The sequence below is a fragment of the Aythya marila genome (assembly GCF_965140915.1).
Source record: "Aythya marila genome assembly, chromosome: 1".
Classification (NCBI taxonomy): Eukaryota; Metazoa; Chordata; class Aves; order Anseriformes; family Anatidae; genus Aythya; species Aythya marila.
In genome coordinates, this window is record NC_139042.1 from 181,003,793 (window position 1) to 181,024,838 (window position 21,046).

The 21,046-nt window shown below is 39.1% G+C and overlaps 1 protein-coding gene across 6 annotated transcripts in view; it reads left to right on the forward strand.

Annotated features, from left to right (window-relative positions):
• Window positions 1-21,046, forward strand: part of MET (MET proto-oncogene, receptor tyrosine kinase) — a 139,837-nt gene that overhangs the window by 103,493 nt on the left and 15,298 nt on the right. For all 6 annotated transcript variants that reach the window (XM_082775820.1, XM_082775819.1, XM_082775818.1 and 3 more), the window contains 6 exons: window positions 3-167; window positions 1,028-1,127; window positions 9,945-10,163; window positions 17,039-17,185; window positions 19,216-19,372; window positions 20,174-20,314. In XM_082775820.1, coding sequence (XP_082631946.1) covers window positions 3-167; window positions 1,028-1,127; window positions 9,945-10,163; window positions 17,039-17,185; window positions 19,216-19,372; window positions 20,174-20,314 — 929 coding nt within the window. The remainder of the gene's footprint in view (window positions 1-2; window positions 168-1,027; window positions 1,128-9,944; window positions 10,164-17,038; window positions 17,186-19,215; window positions 19,373-20,173; window positions 20,315-21,046) is intronic.

The following is a 21,046-nucleotide window of genomic DNA, read 5'->3' on the forward strand; positions in this document are numbered from 1 at the left end:
AGCATATCAGCAAGCACCGTGGAGTGCTACACTCCAGCACAACGAATCCCCCAGGACTACCGTGTGAGGGTGGGGATCGACGAAGCTAGCCGAGACGCGAAAGGTCATTTCACCTACAGAGAAGACCCCGTTGTTTTAAACATTCATCCAGCCAAATCTTTTCTTAGGTGAGCAAAAGTTTCTCTTAGAAATAAGAGAAGTAATGAATGAAAGAAGAATGGCTGCGCTGTGCAGCAATCTATCAAAAGAAATTGCATTTTTATCTCTATCTGCCATGCCAATTGCTTCTATTATGGTGCAGTTGCAGAGGGCAGATCATTTCCTTTCAGAGGTGAAGGAGAAGGGGGAAGGGCACCTCTGTTCTTTATGTGATTTAACTCCTAGCTGCTGCCGACTGTACCTGTGATGTCCTGCTGAGATACCTACTATACAGCTAAGTGGGTCTCCTACACTGTGTCTGGACATTACACTGATTAGTGAGAAAAATCATTTAATGTGACAAGTCAGCAGTGCTCAGGAGAGCAAATGGATTTTAAAATAGTCTAAATCCAGCAATACATAAATATTATGAATATATATGTATGATAGTATGTGTGTGTTTTTAAGTGACATATTTATGGTCTCAGTAGCTTTAATCCAAGCCATCTGCCTTTGCCAAAAAAATGTCAGCAGTAAAAAAGACACTTTTTTCAGCACCACTGAAAGCAACAAGTAAGTTAGAAAATATTAAATGCACTCTCTTTTAAATGCACACACATTTGTTTTATATCCTGGCATACCACAGTATTTAAAATTAATTTTCTTTTCCTGTATATGGTTAGTTGTTATAACAAGTGTAAATTTTGTTTCACAGAAAAATAATCTTACTGCTCAGAGCTATGCATTTGCATCACCCTGTATACCCCTAATTTTGGTTTTATGTTGTCATTTACTCTAAAATATAATTTGTAATTAAGTTTATCATAGCAGATGTATCATTATCCTACTTATCTTTTTTTTTTTCTTCTTCTTCTTTAATTTTCCCTAGTGGTGGAAGTACAATCACAGCTCAGGGAATCAACTTGAACTCAGTGTGCTTTCCTCAGATGGTGATTACTGTACCTAAACTGGGAATGAACTTCTCTGTGGTGAGTCAGTCTTGGAGAAGACAATCTGTTATCTTGTCATCTTCATGTTGTGAATGGCACAGAATTTTCAGTTGAAACACTTCAATTTTTGCCTTGAAACTTCAGGGCTTCCACCAATTTTTTGATGTTTTCTTCAAAAAACATTTCAGTGGAAACATAGTTTTGCATAGACACAACTCAACAATAAATTGGAAATTAGAGGGGGAGGAGAACAACAGTTTCTAATAAAATTGGTGCAAATAAATTAGGCTTTCACAGTACCCAATAACAAGATTTTTATATCACAATTTAAATTCAGTGATTAAACACAAAGCAATACAATACAGATATGCCAGATTCACTTCCTATTAAGACATAGCAAGTTCAAGTGTTACTGTGATAGGCAGGAAATGTATTGAAATGGTGACTGTGAATATAAAAGGAAAATGGAACAAACATCAAATAAATAGCAAAATTAAATATGTAAAATCAAGAGTAAGCATTGTTTTCAAAAAAATGCTGATTGACAAATTACCTGTTGGGGTAAATGTTTCCTAACTTGCCAAAATTCAGTAACTAAATATTAAGAAAGGTTTGGGCATCTGCAATTGGGAATCTCTTCGTGAAGATAAATTCAAAACCGTCTTTTGTTACCTGAGTTAATATTGTGCAGTATCTTAAATAAGGTGATCAGATATGGTCATGTGATGTACTTTAATTTTTATAAGGCAAAGATGACATTTATTGGCTACTTGGACTGGAACTGTTTCCTGTAACCTTTTGCCTACACATTCGTCTTTTGTCTCTGACATTTTCTCATCCTGTATGGTCTGTTTAGCCTAATTGAAGCTAAATTGACCTACACGCTTTATGACATGCTACACTACTGTTCATATTCTTAGCTTGCTTCTAATGATCATCATACAATATTTCCTGTACTGAATTCTAAGTATTAGATCTAGGTTTGCTCAAAGCATTTTAAATGGTATGTTAGCAAATTTGCAGTCTTTTATAGTTTCAAGGTCACAATATTCTTCATGATCCTGATTTGTATAATATTATGAGTGTCAAGACCTGAATTTGAGCTGGATGTAATCGTGGCTTGTAATTTAATGGGTACAGAGTTTAATCTGAAAATTAGTGCCCCTGCAAAGAAACGCAGTGTTCAGTGTTACCAGAAAGACACTTTAGCTATGAGTTGGGAAATAAAATATTTTGGTGAAATCAACCAAACTCAGAATTTCATAGATTTTCAGCATTGTGAGTACAATTATTTCTAAGTGCAAAAGATTTACAAAGTAAAAGATCATTGCTGAAATCATCTCTTTAGATTTTGCTTTGATTTTGCTTTGCATGGATATGAGCTTTCTTTTTAATTTACCTGTTTTCTCTATTCTCTGTTCTGGGAGAATATGCAAAATTGCTACTCTTCAGCACTTGATTCTGCACATCTTGCTTGTCAGATTCCCAGTCAATGAGAGTAGATAGTATTTGGAACTCACGGGAGTTCCTACTCTGACTTAGATATTTTTTTATATATTTATTGATAAAATTCTCACTCTAACAATGTATTCTTCAAAATCCATGAAGACTGTGTTTGGAGACTGTTAGAATTAGTACAGATTTGAAGACATCTAATGTAAAGAAGTATATCCATTGTCTTAAAAGTAACTGGGAAGTCTAGATAATGAATGCTGTAGAGTTTCTTCTTTTCTTCAATTATTGAGAGCACACTTTCCTTTGAGTACTGGTTTCTTCCCATCCTGCCATTTAACCTGCTGCTGAAAAAAACAACAGGGATGTAGATAGTCAGAATTATGTCCCTTATTCTTTTTCTTTCATACCTTGCAGTGTCCATGATATTTGCCAACATACAAGAAGAGGCAGGTCTCAGCCTCCTTTTGCATGAGGATATCTGTCCCCTACCACTGTTTATCTCTTTACGTAACTCTAAAAATCTGCCCCAGAATAAAAGAAGCTGTGCATGTGGTCATTCCCCCTGTATTAAGGGATGGACTATAACCTCAAACAAATTGTAATCAAGAGTGTATTATGCTTTGACAGTGCCCAAGTATTTTGCTCTGTTGAAATGAAAGGCCTCTAGCACTCAGTGGCTTCCCTCTGTGGCAGCCCAGCTCTGCTTGTCATTTGTTCTGCCACCAGTCTTTACCTCAAGCCTATCTCTCAAGGAAATATATTTGTTCTCAGGGAGAAGGAGAAGATTTAAAAGTAACAAAACCAGGTTGCACTATGCAAGTGAGGAAATTGCTGGTGAAGGATGCCTAATGCTGCAACCTGTCTCATTCTGTGTGGGAGGTTCTGAACCCTATGCAAAAAAAAAACAAACTTTCTTACAGTCATTACAAAAACAAATAATGATGAGGGACTCTTTCCAGCAGGGATTTAGAGCAATGCAATAAGCAGCTATCACGTTAACAAATGAGAAAACAGGTTGTGGTCCTGAATAGACCAAACCCAGACAAACAGTGAAATACAAAACAAAATGATCAAGAAGTCCTTTAGCTGAGGTTAAATTGCCTTTTTGTTTCCTTATTTTGAGAGAGGAGAGTTAACTGAGTCATTTTTTTTAATTGTTCTTTTAGCCCCTTTTCTTTTCAGTTTTCTCTCACCAGCCTCCTCCAAGAAGCTGCTTTTGTCAGCATTCAGAAATTCTGGCTCTTGGGAAAACCAAACCCAGCAGTGAAACACATCCCAGAGCATCAAAGGAAAGTGCAGCTGGGAGGGACCACAAAGACCTAGCCTGGCCTACTTCCCTGCAGCAGGAGCAAATGTACCCAGACCACTGCCTGACAGATATTTGTATAGGATGTTATTAAAGCTCCTCGTGAAGGAAATTTCACAACCTCGCTTAAACAAGTTTGAGAGAGAGCTGCTCTACCTGCTTACCTAGTGGTTTGGAAAGACTTGTTTCCAATAATTAACCCAAATCCCAGCTGTTAATGTTCTGTCTTCTTGTTTAACCCTCAGTGGACATGAACAACAGATTACCAGTCCCTCCTGCTAATTTTACTTAACTTGCACCATGGTCTGATTCAGCCTTTCTCTTTTCCAGTTTAAACAAACCAAGCTGCTCCAACCTTGCCTGATAATTGTTCTTTCTTAGAGCTCTGCTTATTCTTTCTCATTCTCCTACTCATTTCTCATTCACCTCCCAGATACCCTCTCATTTGCCTAAAACTGGTAGCATCTGAATTAAAAGAGCTCTCTCCTTTTGCTGCCATCTCTTTGTCCCCAAACCCTTAATTCACTCCACCAGGCTAAACTGTAGCCTGGATCCCCAGTGGAGTCACAGTGTGAGTGGAGGGTTACTGCTATGAGCAGCAGGAGCTGTAAGGGGTGCTCTGCATCCCAAAGCCTGAAGGGGCAGAGCCGAGTTGCATGCCTTGGGGCATTTGCTCTCTGCCTCTTTCTTTCCATCAAAGTGTGAGAGATGAGCTGGTAAATGAGTTTCTATAAAACAACTCCCTGTAAGAAATGCAATTTCACTGGAATTGAAAAGTTTGGGCTGTAATATGCCAGCCAGTAGAAGAAACATTTAAGTTTGGGGCTGGTTGTTGCTTAACTATTCTGCTGTTCACAGGCCACACAGGTCTGAGCAGAAGTGACTGTGGTTGCTTCCAATCCAACCCACTCTATAATTCTTTAACAATTCTAAGTTGACTATATCAGCTGTCATGCTTGCAGTTCAGTATTTCTGAAATTTCCTGTTCTATAAGGTAAAAAGTCCTTGCTTCAATTTTATCATTTTCTTTTCATATTTATTTAAATTTCATTGAAATTATTCAATACTGTGTTCACACTAATTGTGTTTATATTACATTCCACTAACACTATCAAAATAATATGTCTTGCCTTCTTCAAATTTGGTATTTCAACATGAGTGAAAAAAATGTTCTACAGTTATTGAACCATATGTTTCAGCACTTGCAATGTGTTCTTTTTAATTTCTGTTTCATTAGTTCTTTTGACCATTTGTTCGGATTAGGAACAAAAAAATACGAATCTGGGGAGTTCTGCATAAATTATTCTTCCCAAGAGCTATAGATAATGAATAAGGATGCCCTAACCCTCTCACTTATGCTCATGTGTTCAGCTCCAGTGTGAGGTGCACAAGGAAGGAAGCAGCTTATTCCTGCCACTCTCTTTGTAATGTGCCTGTATAAAAGCCTGGCATGGTTTGGGATGATATTTGATCAGGAGCCTATTTACAAAATAAGTACCTTCTAACTTCTGCTATAAGTCCTGCTAGAAGCTCTTGAGGCCAGTATTTTCTCTTTGACAGCCTGTACTTTGCACTGGTTTCCCAGTAACAAATCAGTTGTCATTTGGGGATCCTTTGCTGCATGTTCCATCCATTAATTAATTCAGATATATATTCCCACTGCTTAATCCCTTCTATGAATCTACCAAGATGTCCAAGGTTGCAAACCTAGGGAAAAGCACCTTTTAATGAATGATCTCCAACAACAACTAACCTTGTAACTATGCAAGATCAACTCTTTTCCACAGACTTTTAATTATCTCTTCAGCAAGTAGCCTCTTGAATAATCTTTAGTATTTCTTAATTACTCCCTGCTAGATGCCATTTCCTTTTGTGCTACAGGAGAATTTTAAAATACCCTGAAGTTTTTTCTACATTTAAAGTCCCTTAACAATCTCTATTCATAATACCCATCAAATTGCCCAGAATTCACCTGAGAGTATCTAGCTTAGATCTGTTAAATAATGAGAGAAGAAATTCCCTGGGAACTGTGGATGGTGAGCATGTGCTTATTGAAGCTATTCCTGATTATGTATCCAAACATGCTCAGGGTCAGATCTTCCAGTTATGTTGACTCTGTGTCATGAAGCTGCCCCAGAAGCCCAGAAAAGATTTCCTTCATGAAGGGAAACCATGGCCTTTCTGTGCTGAATCTGTATCTCATGTACACCTCTCGCAAAGGAAACAGTCCAGTGACAGGTGTCAGTTAAGAGTCTAAGTTGCGAGTTCGTCAGGGTCCCTGGGATGCACTGCTGTCAGGCACGTTAACCATCCTAAACCCACAGAGGAGACTGGGCTCCCAGTCAGTATCGGTCATGTTGTGTGAAGGGCTGGCCCTCATACTCAGTAGAAAGGAAGGGTTTACTCTACCTTCTGGTCCAGTGATCTCACAGACTGGAAGTACCATTTCCCTTGCTTTCATCCAGCAACACAACTAGGATAAAAATGGTACTGAACCATTAGTACCATTTCTTGCACAACCTGAAATGACAGCAAAAGCCCATGAGTCCTCTGAAAAATCTTCAAGACATCCTGATTGAGTGTCACTGCTCAGTTTCTCACCTACACATAAAAGCTTTCTGAATGGGTTTTCCTCAAGCTGGACTTGACTTCCCATCTCTCTTCTGAGAAATCATCCTTTGGCAGAGACATCTGGACAGTCTCCCAGTCTGACTTTAACCTCATTCATCTTTCATTTCTCACTGGAACTCCAAAAGTTTAGATTTTTTTATAAAAGGACAAATTGGTCCTTTTCTCCTGTCTGACTGCTACAGATCCTGTAATACACATCTGACTGCCCCTCTCTTATCTGGGTCAGTTGCTGGGAGACCTTTGGAGCTCTGAGATCCTCCCTCATATTTTTCCTGTTGTTGTGTCAGATGAAAAAAAATTGAATTGGGCACCGAAGTTCAGATTCTGTAGGTCAGGTTTGAATTAATTGCCTCAAGGGTCATATTTTACAAATGAAGCAAGAATACATACCTTTAAGTGATGAGTCATATGCATTGTGCAATGGATTATTATTCCCCTTGGGGTATAGTATTTACTTATGCTTGTGAAATGTTCCATAATTTTTACATCTTTTCTTCCTTATTGTCCTTCGATGTAGATTATGTTCACAGGAAGAGCACAGCTTTAGCTTTTAAAGGGAATGTACTTTAAAGTCTAATTAAATAAAAGTTAAAGGTGCTGGGTGATAGGCAGTATCTTAATTGAGTAGGCAATAGATTGAGTTAGTTTTTTTCTTATAGATCCTCAATCCAATATTTCTTGAAAACTAAACCATCATATTCTTCAATTGCTAAAACCAATTTCAAGGTAAAAATGTCATGTCAAATCACGTACCAATAAGGGCATTGTAAATAAGATTTTTCTTGACCTTACCAATCAGTCACATTGCATCCCCTCCAAAGAGTATTATTAGATTTTTATCATTCTCTGAAAGCATCCTCTTCAGAGACCAGCCTGATAAAGTAAAGTATCTGGTTCTAATGGATAGCCACAAACAAAGTTATGAATACCACTGCTATTCATTTAACGGACATCACTACTCTACAGTAGATAAAAAGACTAATGAATTTACATTAATCAAATAAATATAATGATTTCCTAGGACATATTTGGTTTTATAATTATATATTTTAACAATATCTTTTTAGAATCGACACAATATGATAGATAACTTTACAGATATTCATATATCATGGGAAAACATGACTTGATCATACATTATACTAATGATGCACCTTACTATTACCATACTGATTCAAATGGAGTTCTAGATCCATGGCATCTCATAACAAAGCATGAGATATGGTAAATGGTGCACATCAAGGAATGACAAAAATACTCTAATACTGTAAGCAAATGGAGGAAAAATCTGCCTTGACTTGTGTCCCACAGATTACCTTGTTTTTATGGGAGGGTGCACATATATTTCAGAATTTGTGCTAGGAATCTAACCAGTTTCATGGGTGCAAGTCCCCCTAGTGTCATTGAGAGCTACACCAAGTTATTTAACTGAGCACAGAACTCATGGTTAACAGATATGTAGACCTTGCAATAGAGCTTTAAAAGACTAATGCTCAGTTTCAGAGCCTTAAAAATGTTTTTCTGGACAGATTTAAGATTTCATAATATTATGCAAAGAAACATGAATTGCTATGGTGAAAAAGTGCTGATATCTAATTTAATTCTATTTTCAAGTTAATGTGAATATATAACTGATCCACCTTGAACTGTTATGTCACACAGTAAAATTACATTGCATTAATCTAGCATATTACAGACAAATGTAAGCTAATTTCACAGCTTCTTCAGGCAGCATTTTATAATGAGAACCAATTTAATTTGCAAAACAAAACAGAAAAAAAATAATATATATATATATTGTCCCTCTATAGAGGTACAAAAGTATTCAACAGCACTGTTGGGTTTCCAGGGAAATTTCTTGTTAAACAAATGTAAGATTTATGATGACTAGGTTATAAACCCCATTGTCACTGGGCCACGTCAGCCACTCTGTTTAAAAAAAAAAAAAAAAAAAAAAAAAAAAAAAAAAAAGTGTAATGTCTGGGACAGTGTACAGGGAACTACCTGCACAAGGCCTATACAACACAAAAGCAAAAGAGCCACTCTGCAGCATGTGTGGTGCTGCCCAGCACCCACCATGCCTCCCATCATTGCTTGTAGATGTGCTGTTGATATTATAATCCAATTAGTCATCTAGAAACCTCTACAGTAAGGAGAGAAAAGTTGACCCTTCTGGAGTGCTGTTCATCTAATTAAAGCTGTTGTCCAAAACAGATCAGATGAACTTCCCTCGAGGTGAGCCTGTTTCCCTCTTTTGACTGTAAGGGAGTTTAGACAAGTGACTCTAGTGCAGGTGACTGGATGCAGGCTGGATGAATCCCACCTGCAAGGATTCTTGCTGTCCCTATAAACTGACCAAACTCAGCTTCAGATCAAGCTGCCTTGCTTGCAGCACGGGAATCCTTTTGGGGAGGACCAGGGCCCATCCCATCTGTCTCAAGAGACCTGTGTCAAAGTGGTACAGCATGGATAGAAGCACCCTGGCCAGATATTTGGCTCTGGATCACAGCTCCAGGGCACAAAGCACTTCCTGACAGGTCCTCTGAAGCATGCAGCATACCAGCATCTTTCCCCTGGGAAGCACTGCTTGGTCCAGAGCATGCCTTCAGTCACAATAAATGCAAGCATGGGGAAAAAGTGGCTTCATACCTGTTTCCAGCCAGGTTCTGCATGGCACTGAGGTGCAAATATCTCATCCCCACTCTTGTGGGGAGATACAGAGGGAAGCATGTCCTGCAGTCCCAGGAGGGACTTGTATTACACCAGCGCACCTAAGCACCAAATGCCACACTTCCAGAGTCTTACACGTACTTTTTTAGAAAGAAGATGTGCTTTGTTGAACTTTCATGGCCCAATTTCCCACAGTAGTGTTGGCTTTAAAGCACTTTCTCACACAGTCCATAGTTCCCTTCAGGTGGAAACACAGCAGCTCAGCTGCACCGTGAGTAAACAGCGCTTTACTTTTGTTTTCCACTATTTCAATCAGATGCATTGGGCCTATTTTTACCTTCTCCTCTGGTCCCTTGCTATTGTAGTATAAAAGGAAGAGAAGTCCATGTTGTAGTCACTCTTACATAGGCTGGATAAGCTGAGTTATGGCTGCTTTGTGTCCCAGTACAGCCCAGTGAAGGGGTAGCCTCCTGATGGTCCTTGGCATTGGAAATCATTTTCCACTAATTATCTTCAAAATATTTACTTTAAAAGCACTGTGAACAATCAGGCCAGGAAGCTTGTTTACTTGAACATTTCCTCAACAAGAGTGCAAACACCATTGAGTTTTTACACTTTTCTCCCAACTCTAAACAAACACTGTGGAGCCCTGCTCAGGATTTTGCTATGGTTAAAGAAGAACAAGACCTCTGGTGTTTATTTTTTCAACATATGTATATTGTTAAAGAACAGCTATGTTCATCAGTTACTTCCTATGCACTTACTTACTCCAATTCTTTCTTTCTTTCTTATAGGCATGTAGCCACCGCTCTAGCTCAGAGATAATCTGCTGCACAACTCCTTCCCTGAAAGCCTTCAACCTTCAACCACCCTTCGTAACCAAAGTGTTTTTTATTTTTGATGGAGTCAGCTCTTTGTACTTTGATTTTGATTATGTAAATAATCCTGTATTTAAGCATTTTGAAAAGCCATTGTTCATATCAAGAGGCAACCCAAATGTTCTGGAAATTAAGGTAAGACATGTTGAAGTGAGTTTTTAAATTATTATGTTTTACACAATAGAAGTATTCATAAATGCACTGAAAGTTGTGAAGCACACATCAGCAGTGTTCTGTGGAACAGACATTTTGTTGAAGTAGAGGAAACCCCAAGGAAATAAAGGCAGGGAAGGACTGAGAACAGTGTGTTCAGGGCCGCGTTCATCCAATCCCCCAGCTGTCACAACCTAAAAAATAAAGAGGTGAAATCAAAGAGATTCCAGGGCTGTTACTGCTATCAGGTAGGGAGGGAGAGGGGCTTTCATTGTCCTCTGGGCCCCAAGTGGGGCAACCAGGCTGCATCAGCTTCTGACTACTATAAGCTGCACCAACAGTCCAAAATTAAACATGGCCAGCAGCCCAGAACCTGAAGTGTGTGGTCTGTGTTTCAGTCCTGGCTCTTACTGTCACATGTTTTTTCATCCTTCCCCATGGAAGATATGGAGTTACCTCTGAGAAGTGCCCCAGCAACTTTGGCTCTCTAGAGCTAAGGGAAATTCCAGTCTGTGCACAAAGTCATTCAAGAAGATCAGTCACCACTGTAGCCTAAATATTTATGGATCCATGAAAAATGCAAAGTTGATGCTGAGTGCCAGTTAAAAGAAAACTCAGAATAGCCTAGGCAGCACTGAGAAACATCTCTCAGAAATCTGGGGCCCTTAGAGGCAGTTTGATTTGTATAAGAGTGCTGCAGACTCACAAATCCATTTGTGAGCTGATTTCCTGAAATGTAGTGTGTTTCTGATTTAGTGTCAAATAGAAACAGGACAAATACAGGTATTTCTAATTTATTATGAATATGGATAAAAAATGTTATTATGTACATTTCATTTCTATAGAATATTTACAATTTATATGGCATACAATGTATAAAAATCTTTAAAGAACACAATCAGCCTTAATGGTGGGGTCATCTCTTCATGAGCTCTGTAAGCCAACACTTTTTCCAAGATGGAATCTGTGAGGCCTGTGGTCTTTGACTCCAAGATGATCCAGTGACCCAATTCTGGGCTGCAGATAATTGGACAGTTACCTGAGAGTCTCTGTCTGCTATGCTGGGTTTCAGTCAAACCCTCTGAATATTGATCTGACACAACAAAAGGTTTTGGGCAAATTCCAAAGAATGATCAGTGTGGGATCTAAACTTAGAAGCACAGAAATAAAATGCTAGTTCTCAATCCAAAGACGAGGAGAACCACATGGAGAAAACCAGGAAACTATAATGGAGCAGGTTTACTTAGGAGCTCACAGGTCCTTTTTTTCAGCTAAATCACTCAATGCAGAGTGAACTTTTGCCTGTTCATGGAGAAATACTAGAAAGAGTTCTGGTGTGCAGATTAACAGAGAGCTGGGAATACATAGCTTTGGTATGGCTCAATGCCTCTGTGCAGTGACAGCAGTGGTTTCCAGTGGTTTCCAGGTCATGTATTTCAACCAATTGGAAAGAAGGGATATAATTTGAGAAGAATCATGGAATAAATCAGATTAGAAGAAACCTTTGGAGGTCTTCATAGTCTAACCCCAATGCTCAAAGCAGGGCAAAGTTAAAAATTTGGTCATCTTGCCTATGGCCTTGTCCAGATGAGTTTTGAAAACCTCGAAGCATACAGCTCAAAAAAAAAAAAAAAAAAAAAAAAAAACAGCTCCTCTCTCTTTGCCTTATGCACCTTGTGTTTCAGCCTCTTTCCCATCTCAGTGGCCCTCTGCTGTTCTTTGCTCACTTTGTCTTTATCTCCCTTTTACTGTGGGGCCCAAAACTCAGCAAAATTCTCCAGATGTGGCTGAGTGAAGAACAATAATAATCTTTTTCCATCTCATGGTTACGTTGCTGCTATAAGCACATGTTGAGCCTTCATCACTACAACAGCACATTGCCACCTTATTTCACCATGTGGTCCACCAGGACTCCCAGGTCTTTTTCTGCAAAGTATCTTTCTGCCCTTCTGTCCCTACATGTCCTGGTACATGGGCTTATTCCATCCCAGGTGCAGAACTGTGTATCTGTGTTTGTTGTATTTATGAGGTTCCTGCTGGCACATTCCTCCGGCATGCTGCAGACCCTCTGAGCAGTGATTCTGCTCTCCAGTGTCAGTCGTTTGCCTACGTTTAATGTCATCTGAAACCTAAAAAGACAGTGCATTCTGTCACTGTTCAGATTGTTGATGAAGATTTTAAACAGTATTGGTCCCAGCATCCCCCCGTGAGAAATGCCACTTGTCAGATTAGTAAACTTTCAGCTGATGGTCCAGTCAGTTTTTTATCCAATTTATAGTCCACTCATCCAGTCCACATCATGCCAATTTGTTTTCAATACTGGGACAGACGGTGTTGCAAACCTTGCTAAAAGCAAGGTAGACATTGTCAAGTGCCTTCTCCTCATCTACAGAGCCCGTCATCTCCTTACAGAAAGCACTCGGGTAAAATCCACTTTTGGGAATCCTGTTCTGGCTGTTGCCAATTGCCTTCTTGTCCTTCCTCTGCCTGGAAATGCTTCCATGAGAACTTGCTCCATAATCTTCCCCAGGCACTTAGGTTAAAAATTAGGTGTTTTTTTTAACTCTCGTCTTTCTTTACTTTTGAACATTTTATTCTCCCTTAAGGAGAAGTCCCTAGTGCTATTTATTGTAAAGAAGAGAATGAGATAGAAAGTCTGGTTGAGGACTGTCCCACTGAAAACTGACCAAAGTAACAATTTTGTAGGATTGATGTCACCTTGTAGCCATGGCACCCAAGGCAGATGTCTACCTAAGCCTGATGCCCCGATTATTTCCTGGCAACCAACTGGAGAATGACATTAGTGAAAGCTGGTCTCCTAGAACAAAGCATGAACAAGCACCAATTTAACATCCTCTTCTAAATAGAATTAGTTATAGTGGGATGCTTCCATCAAAACAGTGAGGCAGCTTTCAGAAATTATTGTAGGGAGCCAAAAGATCATTACAAGCCATATTGGCAACACTTTTCTCTAGCCCCGTACTCCCATACAAAAATATACACACACAAGTTTACATGCCTCATGGTCATATTTTGTGTGGTAATTAAGCAAGCTCAGCATGAAATTAAATGGCAGCTTGCTTCAGTGAACAGACTGTTCTACCAAACCAAAGTTCTTTTATCTTTTTCTTAATTAGTTTCAGAGAGGTGGAGGGAGCTTTTATCACAAGTTTTTCAATCAAACTAATCTACTGTGACATACTTAGCTTTCATCAAATGATGGTGGGTACCGATTGAAAGGTGCTGTTTGGTTTCCTCTGATGACCACAAGTTGTTTTTGTAAGAAAATGTTAAATGCAAAGAAACATTAAGTCTTCTATCTAAACACAGTCAGGGCACTGTGTGCCATGACTGCCAGCCTTTCTAGTCTTCAGTGCCAGCCCTTTTGTCTTCCACACTACCAAGTCTCTCAAGGACCGACATCATCATTGCCTTCCTCTGCCAAGTATGTGACTCTTTGAAGTCTCTTGCTGCCCACCATTCCCCGGTCAGAGTGGTCACGGCAGAGTGGCTTGAGGCACTTCCCTGCTTCAACACCACAAAGACACTACTTCAGAAGTGCTCCCATCTCCTGCCAACATGGGAAGCTCACAGGATGGGAGAAATTCTGGCATTTCTCTGCTGGGGATGACTGCAGAAATGAGACTGCTAAAGAGAACAGAATCTGCTCACCACCTCCCACAGGAGCCACTGACCTGGGCCAGAAAGAACTGGACAGTTTGTACAGAGGATTAAGTCCTGTGCTGATTTCCTCTGTGCCTCTGCTCATAAGACTATCCCCCACACTTGGCAAAAGGCATTTGATCTCTCTGCAAGCGCCATTGGGGTATGAACAAAGAAACTCATAGTCCAGTCATTTTCCCTTTAAAGCCTCAGGTTGCTTTGCACAGTTGGAAACTTCCACCTGAGGTCAGGGCAGGAAAGCAACCTGTCCTTAGATATTACAAGTGATAACACACTGCAGAGACAAGATAACCCCTATCAGCATTGCTTGGCAGCCTGTATTTGCTACAGGGGAACGTGACCTAACTCTGCCATGGCATCACTTTGGGGGTTCTTGAAAATGTCCTTTAATGACTTCTTGATGAAAGGCAGCTCTTGGAAGTGCTGCAGCAGACCCAAGGTTTTCAAGGTTTTGGGTCTGTGTGTCAGGTTGCTACCCTCACCCTCTGAGGGCTGCAGTTGCTCTTCCATTGCTTCCCTCCACCCAAGCCTGGAGGACTAGTGTGAGCAGGGCTCACACTGGTGGGGAAGGGGCCTTGCCTTTCCCTGTGTGTCACTTTTTTGTTTGTTTGTTTTACTTCTAGTAATTGCCTGAGCTGCCCGGCCTGCAGAGGTCTGGTGTGGTCAGGAGTGGTACTGTAACAGGTTACCCAGGGAGGTGGTTGAATCACTGTCCCTGGGGGTGTTAAGGAAAGGTTGGACGTGGTGCTTAGGGACATGGTTTAGTGGGTGACATTGGTGGTAGGGGGATGGTTGGACCAGATGATCTTGGAGGTCTCTTCCAACCTTAATGATTCCATGATCCTATGCACCAAGCCAGAGGTGGAGCTCTGCATGCTTCCTAAAAGGCCAATGCCTAGGTGACTAACATCTATTTATAAATATAAAACCTTTGACAAGGAAATAAGTAGCACAATTTGTTATGTTACACATCACATTAGAGATCCTGAGATCTGTTCTGTGCCACATCTGTCCTAAAACAACCGGTCAAGATTTAATCCCCTAGTCTATTGCTAAACCAGCCCAACACATTCTTTGTGAGATAATCTTAAGAAACTCTTCTTGTTCATTTACAGGTCAGTCTATTTTTCATCTTCTTACACATCATAGAAAATTATGTTTCTGATAATGTCCAGTCTGAGAGTGCAATGGAAATATTTCTGAGCAAGCTTAAGTGGAAGCTCTACTGCAGTAACTCCTCATTCTTCCCTATTTAATCTGCTCTGTTTAGGAATCTCAAAAATTCTTCTGATACTGATATCAAAATTTCCACGGCTCAGTTTTCAGTTTTTATACTGCTTCTAGACATTCATCCACATTATTCTTCTGTCTCTGAAGTTGTAAGGTAGTTAGCTAGTCTATCAGATTGGTTTGTGACAGCTACACAGTATAATAACTGTATTCTTCAGCTTGCATGTAAGGACATTACTCAGCAAGTAGGGGGTTATATGCATTTTAAAATAGGAAATACTGCTTCCTGGTTCTCATTGGAGTCAATTTCCTTATTTTCTTAAAACCATATGTAAATTCTTTGGTCCTTAGAAGAATAAATCAACTTCTTGAAAGAGGTCTGAAACTTTTGATATAGACAGATATTGTACTGAATATTTTTGAAACTATAATGTATTAATGGTAATATAATGGTAATGGTAATAAATAAAAACTACTGCCTTCATTATAACTAACTAATGACCACACTAGGAAATGCCAGTATGTTTTTTCCTTTGAGTAAGCCAACAGTTTTGGTGGGAACAATTTTCTAAGATGCAGTGCAGAAGAAAAAGAGAGGCCACTCATCCACACTCTTTAGGACAATACATTTATGCTGAAGATAGAAGACCCAAGTTCAGTTCTTTTGAGGTACATGTTTCAAAAGAAAGATTTGAACTTGAATGGCTCACAGTCTGCAGTAAGTTTCCAGACTAATAAGCACTAAACAGTCAATCAGCGCTCCCTGGTCCACTGAATATTCAACACCAAAAAGAATGCCTCCAAGAATGGCTTAGATAGACAAAAGTGAGCAAAATGGACTTTTTCTGCCAGCAGTTAAAAAGCACTCACCTGGGGTGTGGCTTCACTGGTCAAAATAGAACATTAAACCAGCTCTCCTATATTTTTATTACAATTTCTCCTGAACTCTTTCTGATTTTGTAGTAGACATAAAAAATACATTCCAAAATACCATTTATTTTACCCTTCAGAACGGGTTTCTTGTTTTCATTTCAGTAGACGAAGCCTCACAGCAGAGTCAGGCATGATGCCTTCCTCCCTTCCCGTGAAAAACTCCCAGTTCAGCCCACATCAATAGACCATATTACTGTTACTCCCCATCCTCCCTTTTCCCCTTTTACTCCCTCATAATATGCCTGTTCTTTAATCTTATCTAAGCTGAACTGTACACGGGTCAGGGCAGAACTGCAGCTTCCTAAATACCGATGTAGTCCTGAGCACAAAAGATCCTGACCTTGGCCTTTGGACACTACTATATCACAATACCAAGAGGGATAATATTTCATCCAAGTCTAGGATCTGAAGGCAGGTTTTCTGAGTAGGGAGTGCACTTTTCATGTAATTTTTACCAGGGTTTGTTCCACTTTCGGTCTATGGAACGTGATTTTGACAGATTTGTGCATTTTTATGATTACAATTCGCTCGCACTTTTTTGAAAGCTTCACTCCCTCAACCATAACTAGTTGCAAAACAAAATATTTGGGATGCCTTTAGTTTGTGGATAATATAATGACAGTTTTGTATTAACAACAGGATCACATAATGCTTTCTTTCTTGTGCAAATTATGCAAAAATCTAAACAGGACCATCAGAAATTATTCCTCAAACATTTGCATTTTTATAAGTCCTTATGGGCTGTATGAGTATTAGTGACAGGAGATTTTATCCTTAAACATTATCATCTCCCCCTCTCTGGCCTGTCAGTCAAACTCCCGTTTACATGAATAAACCTGGTATATGCACATCGACAGGGCAATGTAAACTTGTGTTAGTCTGTTTTATTTCACAATTGTTTTTCCATTAAAAACATTGTACAAGTTAATGAAAGGCCTTCTCCTTAACTTTCATGAGGTGGTTATGTAATACTAAATTGATTTTTTCTTTTTTTTTTTTTTCTTTCCAAGGGAAATTATATTGATTCAGAAGCTGTTAAAGGAGAGGTGCTAAAAGTTGGAAATAAAAGCTGCGAAAACCTCCTCCTACAGTCAGAATCAATTCTATGTACGGTTCCAAGTGATCTCCTGAAATCCAACAGTGAGCTAAATATAGAGGTGAGGCAGCTACACCGCACATGCAATATTCATGTCACTTTTATTATCAATGCCAATGACACTGTTGAACCTACAAACTTCAAATATAGGCATAAGCCTGTGTTTACAGAGGTATCTCCATCCCTGTTTGTTTGGGATGGAAATTCAAATAATATTGATTTTTTAAATAAATGTTATCATCATTGCTGTTATTACCTATCTGTACAGAGACTTTCTGGAGCCTTAGGCACAAAACAGGACCTAAACTAAGAAGCACAGAAACAAAATGCTAGTTCTTAGTCCAAAGATGAAAAGAACCATATGGGGAAGAACAGGAAACTGTAATGGAATAAATTTACTTTTGAGCTCCAATTCCTTTTTCAGAAAAATACTCTGATACAGTCAATAGGATCAGACCCTTTCTGAAGGGTTTTTCTATGTTATAAATATACATTATAAATATACATTTATAAATATTCTATATTATAAATATACATAATTTAGTTTCGTTAGTTCTGTAAGATGCAAACACTGAGGAGAAATGTTTTGAGTTTCACCTTTGTTGTAAATGTGGTCTCACTAGAATCATTCAGAGTTCTACAGCAGATTTAAACCATAGGCAGTTTTTACCAACTGACTCAGAATAAGACACAAATCCTTCTGAATCTTTTTTTTTCTCTTTCTTTTTTTTTTAAATATAAAAATGTAAAAGCATGGGGAGGGGGTTACATTTGAACAAATGAATTTGCTGAGCATGGACTCTGATTCATTGAAAACAGTGGAAACTTTGGAAGTCAGCTAAGTGTGACCAGGATCAAAGTCTATGTAAACTCAGTGAAATCCTGATATTTTATGTGTTACTACAATCTAAGTAAATAGTAATCATTAAATTATTTTATTAATACAGCTTTCAACTTATTAATCAACTTTCAATTTTAACTTTCAACTTATTTTAATATGAATTTGTTTTGAAATGTACAAATCCAGTTTCTTGGCAACTTCAGAATGAGCTCCCCTTTTGGCAAATCTGTTTCTCCTATTTGTAAATGCCTAGTTTCATACAATATTTGGGCATATTTAACATTCTGCACCTTTTGTATTTTTACATATTCAACTTCATTCAGTCTATTCTACAATGTGACAGTAGGCCATAACCTCTAGGAAAGAGATATGTGTGACATATTCCATATGTAGAAAAGGATACAGCATAAAGGGGTTAAATAAGGTTTCTGCTTGTTTACTGGCAAGGAGCCTCAGAAATTGAAGTCTGCCCAGCGAAGAAGAAAATTTGCTCTTTTGACGGGCAAATCCATCATTACAGTACCCAGAGGAATGAATTCCACGGGAGGAAGAGAAAAGATGGCCAAATACATTCCAACTGACTGAGCTAGTGCCGTGTGATTTAAAACAGTTTTTCCCTGTTAGCTGCTCGGTGTTTGTTCGGTTGTTGATTTTGGGGGATGTTTTTTTGTTTTGTTTTGTTTCTTTAAACTGTCAACAAGTCAGAAGCTGGCAAGGGACAGGCTCACGTGACCTTGGGAACTAAAATGCAGGCACACTGTCAACAGAAAGAGAGTATGATGTTACAGAGTGGTTATGCCAGAAGGACACATATCAAAGACATTTGGGCTTTTTTCTGACATACATCTCAGCCCATGTATCCACAGACCCATTCACTTCCCTGCACCATTTGAGTAAAGGTGTGAATTTAGTATTTTGAATTAACATCTGGCAGCAGTGGAATCCTGTTATCCAGAGTGCGTGTGCCATTTGTGTGGTGTAGCACATACACAGCCATGTCCCTCTTGAAAGCACATAATGAATCATAAAAATGTAGAACTGATTTCACATCTAATAATATATTTTTAATAATTTTTATAATATAATAATTTCTTCACTCCCAGTATCTTATCTCAGTAGAGCATCATCAAGTCAAGATTTAATTCTTATGGGACGTATCAGCTTTACTTCAGTAATAATAACCTACTTCTTACTTGTCTTTTAATATCATCACACTATCTACATTTTTTTTCTTTGTTTTTCTTTTTCAGTGGAAGCAAGAAGTTTTGTCAACAGTTATTGGAAAAGTTCTCATCAAGCAAGATCAAAATTTCACAGGACTAATTGCTGGAGTTGTTTCAACATCAGTTTTAATTTTTATCATTTTGGTATTTTTTTTCTGGAGAAGGAAGAACAAACAAATTAAAGGTCCATCATAGTCAATTCCATCAAATAATTTAGTTTTTATATCTTAGATTTTAAGTATACTTCAGTTTATGATCTGCTTAAGTGCCACACAGTGCCCTTCTGTAACCTGTCAGCCAAACTTTCACAATCTAGTCCAACGTTCAGTTGCATTTCAGCCCTTGGCTGTTGCCTGAGCTGGGTGAAGGGCCATGCTATGCCTACGGAAGGATTTCGGGGAAATTCTAAGCTATTAGGGAAACTTAGTAACTTCTTTTTCCCTGTCATCCTTAGAAGAGGAGACAAGTAAATGACACACTTGCAACCACGTGTATTTCAGCTTCATCCAATGGCCTTGTAGTCCTTCAGGCTGTGCCTATGTTGTGCAAGACAGAGCACTGCAGTATCCTGGTGTCCTGTTCACCTAAATCAGGAACTTGATCAAACTGTGCCTCCTTTCTGTCCTGTGTGTCTGAGTTTCCTTCCAGTAGGAAATACTGTGCTATGCAAATGGGAAGGAAGAGGGAGCTACTATATAATGATGTACCTGATGTGGTATCACAGTCAGGTCACGAAGCTGGCCCCGGAGGCTTCAAAGCTCCTTTGGATCTTTCAGCATGGCCAACAACGGGGCTTTAATACAAGTTACAGCAATTCTCGTATTACTGAAATAGCTGAAGTTCAGGTCCTGCCCATCATTGCCTCCACAACAACCTGACCCTCTTCCCAGCAGAGCAGAACATCTAAATTTAAATATACCTACATGAAAGTTGCCATACAGTAAACATGCGGGTCTTCCAATATTTCTTTCTCCTCCCCTTTCAGATCTGGGAAGCGATCTAGTGCGCTATGATGGCAGAGTTCACACTCCTCATCTGGACAGGCTGGTGAGCGCAAGGAGTGTAAGTCCAACAACGGAAATGGTCTCAAGTGAATCTGTAGATTACAGATCAACTTTTCTGGAAGGTACATCTCTACTGTAAATCCATACAGATAATGACATTTTATACATCTTGCTTTTCATCTGTCTTCAGGTTATAGCTATTTTGACTAATATCTCAATTTCAAATTTTGATCTGGTTTGCCTGTGTCTTTGTTGTATAGGGACTAGCATGGCTTACTATTCCCAGGTTTACTATTTGAACTGATTTTCTATGGTGCTTCCAAAGATTGAGGTGCAGAGGATGCATGAATATGAAGATGTTTAATATGTGTGGAACACATGATATTGATTACCACTAGACAGTCCTTAACTATTAGGAGTTACCATACTAAGATATTTGAGATATCACAGATGTGTATTAGTCTTTGTGTAGGCACACTATTGTACTATTCCAGGTAGAAGACTGCTCTATGTATCTTAAGAGAAATCACTCCAAAACCTTATTCCACCTTTGTAATTCCCAACCATGGAGCTGTCTGAGAGCCGGGCCAGTTCCCAGCTTCCTCTATGATTCTTTAATTGTTGCCATCAGCTGGCACAGGAAGCTGCTTAATTGAAAGATTCCTGAAGGAAAGGAAAGCCTGTGCCAGTGTTCAGAAGGGAAAGAGGTACAAGGGACAAAACAGTGGAAAGATCTTTGTTGGGAGGTAAATCATCAGTGATCCTGGGGCCACTATTCACTGGCAAAGCACTGCAGAGAACACCCCAAAGAAGGAGGTTTGTTCACAGAATATTGCCATAGGAACGATCATTTC